This window comes from Notamacropus eugenii, chromosome 5, assembly GCF_028372415.1.
Source record: "Notamacropus eugenii isolate mMacEug1 chromosome 5, mMacEug1.pri_v2, whole genome shotgun sequence".
NCBI lineage: Eukaryota > Metazoa > Chordata > Mammalia > Diprotodontia > Macropodidae > Notamacropus > Notamacropus eugenii.
Window position 1 is genome coordinate 235,142,996 of NC_092876.1, and position 20,622 is coordinate 235,163,617.

The 20,622-nt window shown below is 34.2% G+C and overlaps 1 protein-coding gene across 4 annotated transcripts in view; it reads left to right on the forward strand.

The window, feature by feature from the left end:
* The window catches only part of MAP3K20 (mitogen-activated protein kinase kinase kinase 20), a 209,835-nt gene that overhangs the window by 107,315 nt on the left and 81,898 nt on the right, over positions 1-20,622 (forward strand). For all 4 annotated transcript variants that reach the window (XR_011967694.1, XM_072612348.1, XM_072612350.1 and 1 more), the window contains exons 5-8: positions 2,638-2,703; positions 5,656-5,684; positions 5,786-5,923; positions 15,615-15,701. Coding sequence is in view for 3 of the 4 variants with exons in the window: in XM_072612348.1 (XP_072468449.1) it covers positions 2,638-2,703; positions 5,656-5,684; positions 5,786-5,923; positions 15,615-15,701 (320 nt within the window). In the remaining variant the exon portion in view is untranslated. The remainder of the gene's footprint in view (positions 1-2,637; positions 2,704-5,655; positions 5,685-5,785; positions 5,924-15,614; positions 15,702-20,622) is intronic.

Consider the following 20,622-nt stretch of genomic DNA (forward strand, 5'->3'; position numbering starts at 1 on the left):
TTCCCCAAAGCTAATATGAACCTAGCAAAGGTATTATTTAATCTTCAAATTTGTTGCATTTTTTAAAAAGAAAAAAAGAGTAGAGCTTGAAAAAAACTAAAAACTTTTGTGGTAAACATTGATTACTGTAACACTAAGTATAATTTTGTGTGATAGATTGTCTGTTGTGTATTCAGTCATGACCAGCTCTTCGTGATCCCATTTTGGGATTTTCTTGGCAAAGATACTGGAATGGTTTGCTATTTCCTTCCCTAGTTCATTTTGAGATGAAGAAACTGAGGCACACAGGGTTAAGAGGCTTGGCCAGGGTTGGAGCTCATGAAGATGAGTCTTCCTGATTCCAAGCCCAGTGCTCTATTCACTGAACAACCTAGCTGCCCATAATTACTGATATGTTATTTACCTTATTTCTATAAATATAATATCTTACATTTTGCAATATACAGAATTATAATATATAAATTTGCTGTCATTCGTATAAAATTTAAGTATCAAACTCTTGTTCAAAATTTTAAATTCTCAATCATAACATTATACTATGGAAAAATAAAGTTTATCATGAGTCATTGGATTATAGTGCCTTATCTGGGAACATCATCCATCATAAGTGTGATGATTACCTTTGTATTTAGAATCATATTCTTTATAAAGTGTGACATAATTCAAAAGTAAGCACCATAACAAATGTGTCTTTGTCTTTTGTAGTATTTGAAACAATTTTGCTTGGCAAATTTTTTCAGAAATTTATCTTAGTAATTATTGTCAATATAATTTTTCTTTTAATTTAATATATTAATAGAGGAATAATAGTAAGAAAGAAGTAACAAATTCAATGGGAAAGATTTGAAGTGCACATTCTAATTAGCATTTCACTTTAACAATTTGAGAATACTGTGTTACATTCACTCAATAATAAGCAATCAATATTGTATTCAAAACATTTCATTTGAAAAAAAGAGGGGAATAGAACCTGTATCTTGACATTCAGATTTGTAAGACAGACTTCCTTTATCATAGTTTCATCTTTGTTCAGAACATTTGAATTATTAATTAATTCATTAACTTGTCTTTACTTGTTTGTCAATTTATCTATGTTTGAGAAAAATTCATTTTGTCTATAACTTTTAGATATTTTAGAATACAAAAATATAAAAGATTAAATTTTAACAAAAATAATAAAATAGTGAGCATTTAAGATTTGCAAAGTACTTTACATATATGTATATATGTCATTTGATTTTATTTGTCCTTTAATTGCTATAAAAATGATTCCTAGAAAAAAACACAATTTAGTAAAAATAATATAGTAAGAAAGAAAGAAGAAAAGAAAAGTGGAAATAGCAAAAATAATTTTATAGAACTGGAATTTTCAAAAAGTTTTAAAAATTAACCAAATACTATTTTAAAGAATATACAAACTTCAGAAATTGTATAAGTAGGGAGGTATTCCTTGGGCTCCCATTTTCTCCTCTTTACATAAAGGGAACATTTGAATAGCTTAAATGTAGGGGAAGAAAATTTTCTTCTATTTTTATATTTGCATTTTGCAAAAATAGCACATCTGTCAGAGCACTTACATACTGTGGAGATAGACAGTATGTAAATTCAGGCAGCAAGAGAACAAAAAAAAAAATCATTCCTGGAAAACTGACCCAAATCTGGGTTTTTCCACACTAAGTGGATTCCTTATTGGCAAAAATTCATTTATTTGTTATGTGTTCAATTTACAGAGTTAAATAGACTTACTTTTAGCCAAAATATGTAGAAGAGAATTTTCGTTCAAATTTAAATATAAATTTCTCCAGAAACTAAGCCTTTGGGAAAATAATAAAATAATTATTTATGATATATTGATAAGTGTAATCAATTGCCCTGTTAATGACAGCTCATTAACTCTTACTCCTCTTCCTAATGCCCAGGTGTAATAACTATGAGGACAGGAAACCCTGGCTTGATTTAGATCATTCCAGAGAGTCAGATGAAACCTTAAAAATTCAGTCAACAATCTGGATTTTCTGAACATTAATGATGTTGATTATTTGTAACAATAAATCATAGTAGTAGACATATTTATAGGTGACTTTAAGGTTTTTACAACATTATGTGTGTGTGTGTGTGTGTGTGCGATAGTTGGATAAGTAAGAGAACTGAGTCTCAGAAAGGTAAAATTACCATAATTTGGTAACAAAGGAATATTGGAGATGTGAGTCAAACCCACATGTCTCCAGACTTTAATTCCAGAACTCTTGCTACTACACTATTTGCCATAGGATAGATTCCCCAATTCATATTTAGTACCTTTGAACTGTTGGTAGTAGGAAATGGAATGCCTAGGATACTTAACCTTAGGTCACCCTTTTGACCAATTACTTTGATAATAGGAGCTTAGATTCATCCAAAACCCAGAAAAAATGAAGTGCCCATAGACATCACCTTTAATCATAATCCAACACCTAACAGATCAAAGTACAACAACGTGACTGTGCCATTATTTCCTGTCTCCACTCCATCAATCAAAGAATAACTGTACAAAAATCCAATTTGTGCTGTTGTTATCTTTGCTTAAAGGCCATGTGATACTGACACATTGTGAAATTAACATTGGTGATTCCTTTTTTCCCCTTCTCAAACAAATAGGAATGCACTATTTACATATGGAGGCTCCAGTCAAGGTGATTCACAGAGATCTCAAGTCAAGAAATGGTAAAGTAGCCATGTATTTTCAATCTTCTTGTTCTTAAGGCCATTTTGGAAGTTTGGCTTTCTGCACTAACAGTTCTGAGCTCATTCTTGTTTGAAAAATCATGTTACTTTTGGGTTATTTGGTTTTAGATTTTTTTTTTTGAGTCACTCATGCTTGTATGAGCCAAAGTTGTGATGGAAATAACTTGAAGGATTAGTGTCTGTTCACTGCATCACTTAAAATCTGTCCAAGGGGAACAAAGTTTTGGTGTTATTTTTCAGTTGTACAGAGCTAGCTGAAGTTTGGTGGTTTACTATTGAAAATGTTAATCTATCACATCGATAGACTATGCAGTCCTTTTGAAGTGTTTCTCCTATGTCAAAGGAATTGCTACCCTTTTCCCCCTGTAACCTTTAGAACTCTAGGTTTGTAGTGGATGATGAGATACCATGCTTGGACAGGTGTTCATGTGGTTGGATGTGGGGTGAGGGGGGTGGGGGGGCTTCCCTTGATGGGAAGGTGCTTTATCTCCAATCACACCCTCCTCCTACCTAGAAACAGAAAAAGGTGAAAAATGGGGCAGAGGCTATTGTGGTAGCTGCCACTTCATAATCAAGTAAGTCAAGCTCCATAATCCACCAGTTATTTTCAGTTGACCATTGACTTCCCCTTGTTTTAGGTGATCTTTGGTACTTGCTAAATAAGCTCCTTTAGAATAGGTACTATGAGTTTTCTATTTTGTTTACAATGCTTTGCTAAAATAAATGATTATTGGGCTCTCTTGATTCCAGTGGACAATATCAGAATTTTAAAGCACTGTTACGACCTCAAAATTTTCAGACATACTTAGGATTGCCAACAAATAAAGGTGTTTGAAATCTTCTCTTTTAATTTGACTTCTTGGTTAAATGAGGGGGAAAAAAGTCAGTGTCATCCATAAGTTGCCTAGTGATTTCAATCCACTAAAATTGCTCTGTAAGAAAAATAAAGTTCATTGTATCCTTATTTCCAGCCTCAACAATGAAAAAGTTCATAATACCATTTAAGGGTTTTTTGAAATCTGGATATTGCACATTGTCCTTTAAATGTGTATTGTTTAGATATGAATATGTAAGGAATTAAAAATTTCCACCAAAGCAGAAATGAAAGCAAAAAAAAAAAAATATGGCAGCTTTCTGTTTGCAAGCTTAATTTATAATAATGTATTGTGTGCATCAAAACAAAATTTGACTTCTAGATCTTCCTGAAGATTTTGCCTGTATTCTTCAAGAAATAATGTCTGTATGCAAAACTGAGCAAATTCTTCTGACTTGAATGTTTAAAATTTGATTGTTTAAAAAAAAATCCTGCCTATTGTTGTATCATTAAACCTGAGTCAAGGCTAAAATACTAGCACAAGGTGAGGCTTGATCTTCCATTCATCTTAATAGCATATTAACTTTGAAGACTAATTATGACCATTTAAAGGTCAACACTGCTAATCATTTCACTGGTGATCATCATACCAGAACTATCCAGCTAATGCCTTTCTACAATACATGCCTTGTCCCCTGGCATATTAATTTGAATAGATGTCCCAGGGGAGAGTTATGAATATGTCAAGAGTTAAATGTGTGTGAACCTCATGATTTTTCTGAGGTCCCATAAAAGAAGGATTTGCATTAGGTATTCCAATCGTTGTTTGAGTTTTTTAGTAATATTGAAAAGAGCTAACCATTTTCTTCCTTTTTGTTTGAAGTATTTTAATATAATTTTATTGACAAATCTTTCTTTTGAACAACAAAGTTTTTTCCTTCATCACCTGGTCTTTACATAGTGATTTAAGTTTTTCAACCTTATTTCATTTAATCTGTTCTTCATCTCATTTGATTTATTCTTAGGGAGATAAGTTTTAGAAATATTATCATCCCTCATCAATAATAGTAAATATTCATTGAACTCTTTTGATGCCTAACACTGCTCTGGGGAATACAAAGGGATACTACATAAACCTCTGCTCTTCTAGAGCTTAAAATTTATTTGGAGGTAAAAAGTAGTTTATCTAGTCTAGTTCAGGATTATATGAAACCAAGATATGGTCCTATGCTCAGCAGTTATAACTATAGGGCTTATTGATGATATATAAATGAGTCTTCAGTAAATGCATGAAACCCTATAAGGCTATATTGCCCAGCCTGACTTGTTGTTTGCTGAATCTGAGTATAAATTCTAGTTTTCAGAAAAGAAATGATCAGTACCCATGATAATACCAGGAAACAAACCCTGCTTCAGAAGTGAAGGCTACTTAATAGCCTAAGATACTCAGGACCATGTTGTCTTCATGAGGCAAAAAAGAGCTGGAACTTTTAAAAAATCTACCAATGTAGAATAAGCAAATTCCAGACTCCTTTGAGTGTACTAGTAATGAGTAGGCTAGATAGGGATGAACATAAGGGCTGGTGCTCATTCCTTTGGCATTTAGGACTGTACTTAGGGACTCATTAGTCACTTTAGCTGTTTCTGTCTCCCTCTTTCCTCCTTGCTCCAAAAGGAACCTGGTGTAGCCAGACTACATCACACATACAACATGAAAAAAAATATAATTTATGGATGAGGACAATTAGGCATGGAGCAGTTAATGACATCTTCAAAGTCACACAAAGTAGCTACTGGCAGAACCAAGACCAGACTTTAACTGCTAATCTGGTACTTTTTTCTTTTTTTTCCACTGGGCAGTGCCATTATCTGATGAATAAAAGACTTAGTAAACTTTTTTCATTTCCTGTACTTTAATTTATAAACCAAGGCCACCTTTCCTTTTCAAAAATCTTTATTGCAGCCTTACTATTTTCTCCTTTCTGTAAATCTCCCAAGTGACTCGATTATAAGTACTGATACAGAATACAGAAATTTTAGGTTTTCATCAATAATAAGCTGCTTTAAAGAGATGAGATTGATAGTCATATAATTCTTTTTTTCCTTTTTATTTGCAGTTGTCATAGCTTCTGATGGAGTATTAAAGGTAGGAATGTTTTGTTTCAAAATATTGAATTTTAGGTTCTCACTAACTGTTATTTGATCAGAAATAAGTACAAAGTTGATTTATGATTTTGTGTTTCCCAGATCTGTGATTTTGGTGCCTCAAGGTTCCATAACCATACAACACATATGTCCTTGGTAGGCACTTTTCCATGGATGGCCCCAGAAGTTATCCAGAGTCTTCCAGTTTCTGAAACATGTGATACATATTCCTATGGTGTGGTGAGTTGATTTTACATGACATTGTAGGTATAGAAAGCACATAGCATGATAAATCTGGAGTCAGAAGAATGGTGTTCAAATCTCATCTCTGCCATGTTCTCCCTTTATGACTTTGAGTAAGTTAGTTTCCTCATCTTTAAGAAGAGGGGATTGAACTAGATGATTTTCATGATCCTTTCTAGCTATAAGTCTATAAACCTATGATCCAACTTAAAGAAACATGGAGAAGAAACGCATCATTTTCTTTTTTTAAAAGTCTTCATGTTCTACTGAAATCAAACGAAAAGGGGCATCATAGAGAGCTCTAGCTGACTGGGAAAATAAACTTTTAATTTAGTGTCAGTTCTGAATGACATATCACTATAATGCTTCTTTTCTCTCTAGAGGGGAAAAATTGCTACCTTATAGGAACACACTAGTGGAGGAGCGACTTGGGATAATACTACTGACCCTATGCCCTGAGTAGTAACCTCAGAGAAAGTGTCTGTTTTTGAGTGGTTTGAATGTCTGTCACTGAAATGATGATGGAAAAAGTGGATCATTTGGAACATGATTTACCTGGAAAGCTTGCTAGTAACTGGAACCACCAATAGAATAGTGAGGTCTGCTAACTAAGTCAGTAGACTTTTTTTTTTAGTGATAATTATATTTAGAGCCCTGCTTTACGATATTATGGAGGAGAAGGCATTACATAAAAAGGACATAATATCCATAAAAGTGTTAAAAACCTATCTGTCTACAAAGCAGTTTAACAACATGAAAACAGCATATTGGTCAAATAACATACTCTTATTAAGATGTTAATTAAGATACTAATAATCTTTCATAAGCTATTAGAGTTGGAAAGAACCTTGGAGATTGTCTTGTCCAGAGGTGACAAATGCAAGACCTCCCAGATGAAACTCACAACACTCCCAAATATGGTCTGGATCAGATTAAAAAGTAATTAGGAAATATTTAACAAAATATTTTAAAATAGTTTTGTTTTAAAAATTTAACAAAATAAATGATATAGACATATATAATGTATAGACAATATTACATTTTAATACTAAGTAAATATCTAATCCATAAGGATCCTTATATATGCTTTAGTGGTCTCTGTTTTGATTTGAGTTTGAAACCTCTGACCTAGTCGAACCCCCTAATTTTGCAGATGAGAAAATTATAAGGTAGGGCTAATTAGCGGGTAACAAGGTCACCCAGCCAAGACTAGGGACTAGGTCATATTAACAAAAGCAAAAAATATAGTATTAAGTCGATTTTTGAAATAATTAATAAAATATAGAGTTAAGCAGAGTCATAATAAGAAAAGGCACAAGATTAATCACAGCAAAGTTCTAAAGAAGGCAAGATCTTAGAAAGTCTAATGGGTACAGATGAGAAGAAAGCACTTTTGGAGGGACTTTGTTTTGTGGTTTTAAAAACAAAGCTGTAAGTAACAATTTAAATATGGGTAATTTACTTCAGCTTCTAAAATGGCATACTATAAACTCTTTGGCTTCAGCTGAGATATAATGTCCTACCACCATCCCTTTTCCTCCTTTCTAGCTATATATTACCTTTTAATTCTCCTGAGGAAAGTTCTGTAGGATTAGCACAAGAAGCTGACTTACTGCCCCAGCCTATAGGGATCTCTGTTGAATTTCCTTAGATAAACTGTTTGCTGTTAACTCCTTAGTCAAGTTTTGAACGTGCTTTCACTTGTCTAGATTCTATTAAACCTTGTCATTTATAACTGCTGTCTATTAAGTAACCATGTTTGCTGAAAATTAAGTTAGAGACGTGTGTGTGTGTGTGTGTGTGTGTGTGTGTGTGTGTGTGTGTGTGTGTGTGTGTGTGTGTGTGTGTGTGTGTATAAAGGCTAGAATTTTAAAGTTTGGAAGACAACACTGGCATCTGACCAAAGATCCAATGTCACTTAACTGAGCCAGTTACTAAAACTGAGAGATATAAACCATTACTGGAAATGAACCAATAATTTTTCTTGAAGGGAAGACAGAAGGAGGAACATCTGAGTTCTGAGAGAAAATAAAAGTCTTAAAGTGATCTCTTGATTCAAAGGTACATTCTACCTTTGAGAGATGAGGTAGTGAAACATTTAAAATGTAAGAAGCCATCGTGGATACTGTCTTCCATAATCTGTGAGGTATTACAGAATCATTCAGAGTAGTCCCTTACAGTAAGTTTAGCTGTATTTTTCTATGTGAAAAAAGAAAGTATTTATTTCATCTCATGAGCCATAAGTAAGACCGAAATGCTTTGGAAAATGATCCTTTAGCTAATTTTGTAGAACCCTCTGGCAGTTCCTATTGTTTTGGCTGAACTATTCACTCCTTCTCTCTTTGAGTCTTATACATATTTGCATAAGTACATACTTTTGGGTACTCATAGCTTTACATTTTGAGGGGGAAAATTGAATACAGTGTTGAAAACTCTATTGAAAAATCCAAAGAGAGTATATTAATAATTCAGTTCACCAGGCACTTATGATTAAGCTTGGAATCTCTTCTCAGATCTTGACTGACCACTCAAAAGCATTTATTGGTCATAAAATTGACTTTGTTTCAAAATAGCCTCATTTATGAAAATAATACTTTCAAAGCCTAATATTTTTAGGGATCTTGGTATGAGATATAAAAATCTGCTTTGGTTCAATTGAAATGGACTTGCTAACTGAAAACAAATACTTCAGATATAAATTATAAAGATTTAAAAAAAACAAACTTTGTGTTTAAACATTGAAACACATATTCCACCTTAGTAGTATGGTGGAGGACTACAGGTTCACATTGTGGGTTACCCTGTCATTCCCAGATTTCCTGTGTTTTCTTTGTTACTATAAAGAGTTAAATTAGAGGTATGCAGAGTGGAACAAGGAGTGTCCCTATTGTTTTAGCCTCCTTTTCTACCCCTGCCTTTCTTTTGGTGGGCTTTAATTTGCAAACCTCTCTGTGACTGTAAAAGTTGAGTTTATTGCAGAAATTAGCTTTACCACTCAAGTGAGTAAACACTATTCATCACTACATAGGTCTGAACTTTCTCAGTGAGTCAGAATTTAAGAAGATCTTAGTGTAGATCTTACCTCATTCCTGAAGGATCTTGCTTTGGGGCTAGGTTTACCCTGCTTTTTTCCATTTGGAGATTTAGTAAATACTTAACAAATCATTTCAATAAACAATTGAACAAGATAAAGCAAACGCTCCACCTATCCCCCACCCCATTTCCAAATTCATTTTCTAAACTCATTCATCTCTTCAAATTCTGCCCCCCACTCTCACATATTCACACCCTTCACATTCTTTTGAAGGTCAGTTATGTTCACAAGAAAATATAATTCTCTTGACTAATAGATACAAAAATGCTCCCAGAGTGACTTCGTTTTCAGCCACTGCTATTTTATAGTCTTGAACAGCATCAGCTAAATGTCTGGTTATTCTTGACTAAAAAGCTACATCAGCGGATACCATTCAGAGCAGTATTTCATAGACTGAATTTAATTATAGTCAAGGGTGTTCACTTTTCTCAGGCAAAACATTTACAATGACCTAAGCAAACACCTCAGTAGTCAAGGTTTTTAAGTAGGAAAAGAGAGAACAGAAGTAACATTTTCCAGACTCTTCTCTGTAGTCACCTACAAAATGATATCAGATCTAAAAGGTATTGTTGAATATTATGGTTGGGTGGGGAGGATGACAGATAAGAGGAAGATGCTGGTGGATTTTATGTAGATTGTAATCCTGTCAGCATAGATGCCTTTAGACTACAGCCATACTTGGGAAGGACCATTGGTCAAGACTGCAGGTGAATGCCTCTTATTCTTCAAAAAAGTAAAGTGGACCTCAAAGGTAACCAGAAAAGTATTCATTCATCTCAATTGCCTTGATGACTGCTCTTCATTCAAAAAACACTCACAGATTACCTGCTAGATGCCAGACACTGTACCAAGAGCTGAGGATGCAGAGACAAAAATTAAACCACCCCTGCCTTCAAGGAGTTTACATTCTGTTGAGGAAAATGATGAATCCACATATAAGTGAATGCCAAATAAATGAAAAATCAAAACAGTCTTCTTCACATTTCTCTTTGTTTCTTGTCTTGAAGGCATTAGAGTAAACACTTCACTGATTGGCACTAATTGAGGGGAAGAATTATCTGAATTAGTGAAAAATGTGGACTATGATATATTTTTTAATGCTCATGGCAACATGTACTAAAATCAAACTTTTCATATAGATCTGTTTGAGACATTAAGCAGGCAAGATTCGTGCAAAAAGCAGTATCCACTTGGCCATGATATAACCAATAATTTTCAAATTATCTCTTTTTAAATAAAGTTTAGAAATAAATATTTCTTAAGCATCTAGAAATAAATAGTCAATATATTTAAATATGTTATGTTGAGTTTCTATTTTGTGGAGATTCAGCATGGAATAGTGGATAGAGAGCTGGCCTGGATGCCAAGAAGACTTGACTTGGAGTCCCTCCTCCAGGGCATATTGTCTTTGTGATTCTAGGGGAAGACTCTTAAACTTTCATGAGTCTAGGTCAGTGGTATCCAACTCAAATAGAAACTGGGGCCAATAAACAATAGAGAAGGATCCCTCTTAGTATATATTGACTTAGAAAACCACACATATATGATCTATGATTTATTATATTTTTATTTATTTTGCTAAATATTTCCTAGTTATATTTCAATCAGGTTATGGAATGCTGAGGAACCACACCTATATTCTCAGCAATTCTCCAAGACTTTAAGTTACAGGGAAGGGGACTGACCTGATTTTTTTTCCCTTGTTTTCTTCTGTTTTTATTTTTTTTTAATTTTATTCATAACTTAAGAAATAAGACAAGCATTTCCATGATATAGTAAAATAGAGAGGAAAAGATGACTGTATATGAAGCTGCAGATCTGTAATGTACAATTTGCTCTTCCTTTTCAATATATAATAAAGTTATCATATAACCTTTTTTTCTTCCCTCCCTCTCCCCCCAGACATGGCTAATGACTAAAATATGTATGATATATAAAAATCATTCTATAAATACTTCTATTTATCCATTCTTTCTCCGGATGCAGAGATTCATATGTCCTTTGTAGTTTATAATAGTCAAAATGACTTAGTCACTCAAAGTTTGTTCTTAAAATAATATTGTTACTGAATACAACATTCTCTTGGTTCTGCTCATGTAGCTCCTCATTGTTTCATGCAAGTCCATCCATGTTTTTAGTAAGGGGAAGTTTCCTTGACTAGAAGGTTGCCTATACAATAAAGTCACAGATGTAGTCACTATCCCCTATAATTTTATTTAAATATATCCTCTGTAATTTTAAGTCAAATCATTTACAAGCATTTATTAAGCTCTTACTAGGTGCCAGGCACTATACTAAGCACTAGCCATACAAATACAAACACCATGAGAGCTCCTTCCCTAAAGGAGCTTACATTCCAATGCAGAAAGATATCCCACTAAAGGACGCTGACAGGTATGTGGCCAGGTACCAGGGGAATTGGAAGGCAAATTGTACAGAACTGAAGAGAAATCCAGGAGGGTCAGGAGTCTAGATATAGCAGGCTTTGGTGGCCCTTTCTAGAATGGAAGTTTCTTGGAGGAAACAGCCAATTAGAAGGAGAGGCTACAGGGGTGGGGTGTGGTTCCAGTATGTGAATTCTAGGGTAGAATGAACTTCCAGGGTGTAGAGATTTCTGGGGCATTGTAGAAAAAGTTGGGGAGAGTTGGGGGTTTAGCATGGAGAGGAATAATTACATCTATTCCTAATAATCTTATTTAAACAATTGATTTACAACAGCAGTTGACACTTTGCAATTTCTATACATATGCATGTATGCAAATAAGGTAGATTTTTACCCAAGTAAAATGATCGCAAATTCCATATTAGTTTAGTTTGAATTAATGACATGACTATTTTGGGCATACAATAAATGTTTTCAAGGATTACTTTGGATCTGTGAGAGATCTTAATAAATATTTGATCACTGACTGATATTCAGATATTTTGGTTAGTTGTTTTTTCCACTTTTTACCTTTTGATTCTCCTCCAGAGGTTTTCATGACAGTTAAAAACCAATTGACTATTTTGCAAAGCTCTACAAAAATGAATTGGATTTTGGGGAGCAGGGAGTGGAGATGTTGCCTTAGACCCCAGAAATCTGTGTCTCTTAGGTATGAAAACTGTCTGACAGCAAGCAAATGGCTACTTTAGTCTTGAAATATATATTCATCATAGAGAAATGGTTAGTAAATGACTCAGTGATCCAGTAAACTCTAGCAAGTGGCTCTTCCCTGATAAACACATAACATTTCTTTAAGAACCTAAAGCTAGATGGATGGATGAAGGGAAGGCAGATAGATAGATAGATAGATAGATAGATAGATAGATAGATAGATAGATAGATAGATAGATAGATAGACAGACAGATAGACAGATAGACAGACACAGACAGACAGATACCTATATAGATGTTTGTATATGATGGTAATTCTGCAGAAATCTGAACTTTAAGTCACCACTGGAAGGGACTCTCTGAGATTAAGTGACAAGTGTTGATTATTTGATCTGGTGCCCTTTTATAGAAAAATGAACTTTGATTAGAGGGAAAGACAGTTTTGTGATCCTTCTAAGAACAATCAGGACTTCTTTTTCCCCACTTAAGAATCAATAACATGCCAAATGACTTTTGGAAGAGATTATATATTAGGAATCTCTGAAGTACAACAAGCTTTGAAAATAGAGTTGCTTAGGAGAGAAAATACCAGCCCTAGTTGTCTGTGATCCATATTTCAGAAAAAAAGTCATTGCTCAGTTAATAACTTCTCTTTGTTGGTAAAAGGAAAAGTAGAGAAAATATGTCATTTTTTCCCAAGTCATCATTCCCCTAACGGAAAGTAGAATTTTTTTCCCTAGCAAAAATTAGCAACAGATAAACTCTGTAAAATGAATAACCTCATTCTTTATGGAAGATGAGATGGAGAAAATGTTCTGATGAAGATTTCCATACTATTTGGGCAACAGAGGACTAAGTTGTGAAGAATAGACATTAGGGTACATATTCACTTGGTTTGTTGTTGACCACAGTAATTTGCCTATTTTGCTATCATCTCAGAATCTCTCAGAATACTGGAAGACACATGAAGGTTGCCTTGCTTCCTCAGGCTTACTGAAAGAATTTGATGTGTCTTTTTCAAAACCAAAATAAAGCCTGAGCTTTATTCAGGAGGTCTGATGGGGTGGGAAATAGAGAAAGGTTACCTCTAGCTTGGGCAGATGGCTGTGTTTCAGATACATACTAATAAGTGACTCTTTTAGATCCCTGAAAGACACTTGCTCAACCTTCTTCTGACATTTACTTTTGGAGAAAGGGCAGAAAAATCTGTTGAGCTGTTATATGCTAGAAACTCAAGCTAGGAAATCACAGAAATGTGCTGGTATTAATTAAACTAAACTAAATTAAACTAATTAAAAAACATCAGTGGGCACTCAGAACACTGCTGTCAATGGCTCAATCCTTCATTGTTTTGCATCCATCAGATGAGTCCTACAACCACTGTATGTCTAAGAAGAGAAAAGTTTTTAAAAAGTTCTGTTTTCCCAAATTAAAGGCTTTATAATAAATTCAAAAATTACTTATTAAATGCTAGCAATGTTCCAGACACTGTGCAAGGTAGCTGAAATGCAAAAGATAAAAACAAAACAGTCCCTTACCTCAGGGAGCTTACATTCTTTTGGGCAGAGAAATATAACTTCCATGTAATATTTTGGAAATCATCCAGTTGGGTATTTTTGTATATCAATATTAACATTAATATATAACATCAATATTAAAAAAAAATTTTTGGTCTCCAAATTCTTTTTCATGCACATTATCTCAAAATGTTATTAGTCACATTTTCAGTTGAAGTTTGCTGTGTGTAAGAAGATCCTAGAAAAAAAAGCCATAGACTTTTTCTGAAGGTTTTGGTGGTCTGAGGCTTTCAATTTATTCTGGGCTGATTCCTTTGCCCATTCTCTATAGGAATATTAAATGATTTCATGCATGTTCTCTTCCTATCCCTTGCATTCCTGAGTCTTACCACCAGTTGAGTGGTAATTGGAATAAGAAATTGAGGGGTTTCATTTTTTTTCCTCCCTTTTACCTTTTACCTTTACCTTACCCTATCCTACCTCATATACCCTGTGCCTACTTTGGATCTTTCTTCTCATTCTTCTCTTGTCCTGAAAATATTGGGTAAAAATGCCCCTTCTAAGATACTCCTACCTTTCCTAATAAGCTCTGTGATTCGAATAGAATTATTCAGTAGCTCTTCTGAAGAAGCACCTCACGCACTTGATTAAAAGCCCAAATATGCTTCACTGGATTTTTTTTCCCTGCTTGAACAGCATCTGCCAATTTCCCTGGTTTTCTGCTAATTACTTTCAGTATTAGCCAGAATTCTTTCAACAGGATGTGCTTGAATAAGACTGAGTACTGGCTAAGGCAACATGGGACGTAGACTTAGAGGATGCTGCTAAAAGCCTTTGCCTGAGTGGTGTCTAATGCTCAATCTGTGTTCTTTTTATTTAGAAAAAGAGTACATTTTATATTTAGAACAGAGCACTAGAAATCAAAATCACTGAGTTCTCCTCTTGCCTCTATGACTGATTCCATGGATATGGAATACAAAAATTACAGTTTTGCCCCCATATCACTTGCTTCAAAAAAAGCCTCAGTTTGCCCTTCTGTAAAGTGGGCCTGATTCTTGAGGTATTAGGAACCTTAATTCTTTTGATTACTATTAAAGGGAAAAGTAGCTTAATGTCTCAACCTCCATTACTCAGTCTTTAGAACCATCCTCATTCCTTTCAGCACTCTTGATCTTGTCATGTACTTAGAAAGTCTTATTCAGAACTTTAATTATTTCTGAGGAAATATAGTAGTGGACCTATCCAAATGGAAGCAAAGGTTCGGTGATTTTTTTTAATTTAGTATGATAAAAGATGTTAGAAGTAGAGGAAAGAGAAAATGTTAATATCCTACATGGACCAGTCACTAAGAAGCTTCATCTTGGCTAGTGATATCTCCAAAATTGGAAACCTAGAAGTTATACTCTTTCAAGTGTCTGCCATTTTGGGTTAAGCATTTTGGCACAGGTATGAATTTTGAGCAAAATACATTTGAAGAGACCTTTAATAAGCCTTTAAAATATATATTGGATTTGGAATGGATTGCTAAGCCTTTAAAACATATATCAGATATTGAAGGATTTTCTTATAAAGATATCTCTCAAAGTCTGGGTGGGGGTGATAAGGTAGAGACAGGAAGAATATTTTGCTTCATAAATATCAAGTAACCAAACACAAAATCCAGTTTAGGAGATGAATGAGAATTTTAGATTATAATAAGATGAGGATGCTTACTCAGGTCCATTGGTTTAATAAAATTTTTAAGTCCTCTGACTCTTTATGTCCCAGTTTCTAAATCCAAATTTCTCAATAAAGAAAAGGAGAGGAACAGTATAAAAATGTTTAGAGGTAATCTTATCTATGTATATATGCTCATTTGCTCAGGTTTTATAGATGGGATCTGATGTGCTGGTAATTGGTTACAGATATATGCTATACCAAGTTTCAATAATATACCAAAAATACAAAGTACAGGAATAAAAATGATATTTTTTTTTGTTCCAGGTTCTCTGGGAGATGCTAACAAGGGAGGTCCCCTTTAAAGGTTTGGAAGGATTACAAGTAGCTTGGCTTGTAGTGGAAAAAAACGAGGTAAGACTACGTTTCTACATTCAGGTACATAGATCAGAAAACAGTATTGGGGTTTTGCAAAAGACTTTTTCATCTTCTTCAAATTGAAAGTAAGTTCACGCTTATGGAAAGATTAGCAGTAGGAGCTAACACAAAGGGTCAAAGTGATGTTATTCCTCATGAATGGACCCTTTACATCTAATTGTTGCAGCTTCACGTCGTGATGCTGTAGATCAAAAATTGTACTAGTACTGTACTAGTTTCTCAGTCTCAATTGTAAAACCTAGGGGTTTGTTCTTAGTGATGAAAGAAGCCATTGCGTCCAAGGTAGGGGAACAGTTTAACTCCATCTCCTGCGTTTAGGACATCTTTTTACTGGCCGGGAGTTGATCTATCTGTAAGAGACCTTCAGCTACTTCAACTTAACTCTCCCAGCAGGAGTCACTATAGTACAAGAAACTGTCGCTTAGATGAGAATTTCAAAATAAAAGAAGAAAAAATAGTTTCAAAAAAGGGGAAAAATTACAGTTTTGCCACCTACGTTCACCACGACATTGAAGATGAGCTCCTCACTGGAATTGGCGAGGCAGTGGCATAACTGTTCCCTTCTTCACGCAGAGCCTTTCCATTTCAAAAGGACTTCAGTGGCGTAAACACCGTTTGTGCTGTGTCCCCAGCCTCGCTTTTCTTCTTTCCACAAATTGAGGCTTTCAGTTAGTTGGACCTATGAGCCTACATCAGAGAACATGGCACATTCATATCAAAGGGAGCAACTACATTTTGAAAAGGTTTAAAATTGTGACTGAAATGTACAGCCATGGAAATTCTCAGCATAAGGATGAAGCATTCAATATTGAGGTATTATGGGAACGTAGATAACCTTATGGAAGCATGCCATTGTCTTTGCAATACAATATAACTTTATTTCATATACCTTCATAATTTTCAGATCTTCTCTAACCAGTTCCCAGAAGTGGCTAAGGCAACGCTAGAGTAAATTAACAAATAGTCCAAAAAAAAAAGAAGATTTGAGATTAGCACACTTCAGACTTATAAAAACATGTTTTAAATGCATTAGATTGCTTCTTATCTCCATGTATTCACAGGAAGGAGTTAGAGTAAACCAAAAAAGTACTGTTGACTAGTAGTAACCAAGTTTCTATCTCTTCACACATTTAATACAGGATAATCTTGCAAATTTGTCCTTCAGAGTCATTGGGGATGGCTGAAGTTTTGTGGTTAGCAATTAAAAGGTAGAAATATATTTGTATGTATTTGTTTATTATAAGAGTGGGAGAAAAAACTTTAAATAAATTTGAGAATATGCCTTTATTTTTGTTTAATAAGGATTTTTTCAGCTTTAGGTAATTGTGATGTTTTTTCCTGGTGTACCATTAGATAAGTGGTCACACATTCACAAGAAAACTGACATCTTAAACATATGAGATCTAACCGAGAAGCTAAAAATTGGATCTTTGCTAGTGAGGTGGCTAGATGCTTGGTACTTAACTTAAAAATGAAAGTGAAGAAAATTACTGATGTTCAAAATGAAATGCAATCTTTTCTTTTTAACTTTTCTTGCAATAAATATGAGAAAAGATACTCTCAGGATAAATGTATTCTCCAATTATGTGCAGTACAAGAGAATGCTTGAAATCAGAAAACAATATTCCACATGAATGATGGTAAGGTACTGCTGTGGATTCGAAGCTTAGTCAAGACAATGGAGTAGCTGTGAAGGATGTGAAAGGGATTTTGAAAGCTGGCTTTGGAGAACTAGCTCTAGGATTTGGGGTTCATCATTTCTTAAAGCCTTTCTTACCTCTCTGGTCATGCAACTATTTTATTTAGTACAAAATTCCTTTATGTCTTCAAGGTCCATTTCTAGCCCACTCATGCATGAACCATTGTTTACAAAGTGGGTGACGTATTCTAGTTGGTTTATGGGAAATGTGACCTGCAAGATTATGAGACAAAGTACCTGATGTTAATTAAATAAATGCATGTCAATCAAAGAAGGAATGTTGTTAAATTCTCTTAATAAGATGGAAGAAAATTATTCTATATAAAGATGCTTGTTTTCCTCCCTTTCACATGATTAACTTACCAAAACTATAGAACTCAGATTTTCAATAATTTCCATTATCATCTTTCAAAAGGAGGATAAATATCTCATTAGATTACCAGAGGCAATCATTCTAGTACATTAAGTTTTCCTTTTGGCATAATGTGAGGGCTTCAGGAGGGATGATTTTATTTCCTATTGAAAATGTGACACTGTACCAGTAGTTCTTAACCTGAGGTCCATGAACATATATCTTTAAAGATATATATTTTTTGATAACTGCGTTTCAATATAATTAGTTTCCTTTGTAATTTTATTTTATGTAATTGACAACATTTAATAATCTAAGAAAAGAATGACCATAGGCTCCACCAGACTGTCAAAGGGTCCATGACACACAAAAAAAGTAAAAACTCCTTTCTACACTAAAGAAAATAAAATTTTTGGAGTTCCCTGACATGCTAAAAGGATTCTGCATGAAAAAACTATTGAACTAGAGGGTATCAGAAATTAAATCCAAAGCAACGCTGAATTAGCACTGGATTTTTTAAAGAGCCTAGCAGCCAGGAAATTGATTGGGCATTACTAAGAAGTTCAAGTTTGTAACAGATTTGGAAATCCACTCTAGTCATTTTAATGAGATTGAACCAACAACTCATTCAGAATGTTATGACAGCACAATTCCTGTTTTATAAATATTTAACTTCTTGCTTACTTTAAAGTATGTTTAACCCAAACAACAGAATTACCATCTATATTTAAGATAGCACTCATAAAACTTAGTCTATTGCTTTGGAATATATTTTAGAAAAAAAAGATTTTAAGCAAATTTTGAAATCATTGCATGTCTTTAGAAACTCATTCTGAAAAAGATACAACATAATTTGGGGGAAAATCCATTTCTAAACAAATGTTTTAATATTTTTTAACTTATCATCTGAAAATGTTCTAATTTGTTATAAACATTAAAGTTTTTTTATTTTTCCCCAGTTAAAAACAATTTTAACGTTCCTTTTTTAAAACTTTGAGTTCCAGATTCTTTCTCTTTCTCCCTGTACACACCCTCCCAACCACTGAGAAGGCAAGCAGTTCTATATAGTATATACATGCGTAGTCATGCAAACATTTCCATATTAGATACATTGTGAAAGAAAACAGAGAGAAAAAGACTTCAATAAAAAGAAAATAAAAAGCATGCTTCAATCTGTATTCAGACACCATCAGTTCTTTCTCTTGGGATGGATAGCATCTTTCATCACAAGTCCTTCAGAGTTGTCTTGGATCACTGTATTATTGAAAATAGTGAAGTCATTCACAGCTGATCATCTTACAGTATTGCTGTTACTTTGTACATAGTACATTTCACTTTGTGTCAGCTCACATGAATCTTTCCAGATTTTTCTGAGAGCATCCTACTTATCATTTCTTACAGCACAATAGTATTCTATCATAATCACATACCACAATTTGTTCAGCCATTCCCCAGTTGATGGATATCCCCTCAATTTCCAATTCTTTGCCACCAAAAAGAGCTGCTATAAATATTTTTGTACACATAGGTCCTTTTTTTTTAAATCGTCTTTCGAATACACACCTAGTAGTGGTCTTGCTAGGTCAAAGGGTATGTGTGGCTTGATAGCCCTTTGGGCATAGTTCCAAATTGCTCTACAGAATGGTTGAATCAATTCATGACTCCACCAGCAGTGCAATAATGTCTCATTTTTTCCACATCCCCTCCAACATTTGTCATTTTACTTTTCTGTCCTATTAGCCAATCTAATAGGTATGAGGTAGTATCACAGAATTGTTTTAATTTGCATTTCTGCAATTAGTAGTGACTCAGAGCATTTTTTCATATGGCTATAGATAGCTTTGATTACTTCATCTGAAAACTATTCCTATCTTTTGATCATTTATCAATTGGGGAATGGCTCTTATTTTTTATAAATTTGACTTAGTTCTTTATATGTTTGAGAAATGAGGCCTTTATCAAAGAAATTTGTATCAAATTTTTCTTACAGTTACTATTATTAACTGTATTTCCCTCCATCTCATTTCCACCCCCACGTTTATTCTATTCTCTCTCCTTTCACCCTGTCCTTCATCAAAAGTATTTTGCTTCTGACTACTCCCTCCCCCAATCTGCCCTCCCTTCCATCACCTTCCCCCCTTCTCTTATTCCCTTCCCCTCCTACTTTCCTGTAGGACAAGATAGATCTCTTTACCCAATTGAGTGTATATGTTATTCCCTCTTTGAGCCAATTCTGATGAGAGTATGGTTCACTCACTCCCCCTCAATTCCTCCTTCTTCCTCTCCACAGTAAAAACTTTTCTTTCCTTTTTTATATGAGATAATTTACCCCAATATGCCTCTCCCTTTCCCTTTCTCTAAGTATATTCTTCTCTCACTCCATAATTTAATTTTTTGTATCATCCCTTCATATTCAACTCTCACCTGTGCCTTCTACATATGCCTTTTAACTGCCCTAATAATGAGAAAGTTCTTATAAGTTGCAAGTATCATATTCCCATGTAAGAATATAAACAGTTTAACCTTATTAAGTCCTTTATGATTTCCCTTTCCTGTTTACCTTTTTATGCTTCTCTTGAATCTTATATTTGAATGTCAGATTCTCTATTCACCTCTGGTCTTTTCATCAAGAAACTTGGAAACCCTTTATCTCATTGAATGTTCATTTTTTCCCCCTGAAGGATTATACTCAGCTTTTCCTGGGTTGGTGATTCTTGGTTGTAATCCCAGCCCCTTTGCCCTCTGGAACATTACATATTCCAAGCCCTCTGAACCATTAAGTAGAAGTTGCTAAATATTGTGGTATCCTGATTGTGGCTCCATGATACTTAAATTGTTTCTTTCTG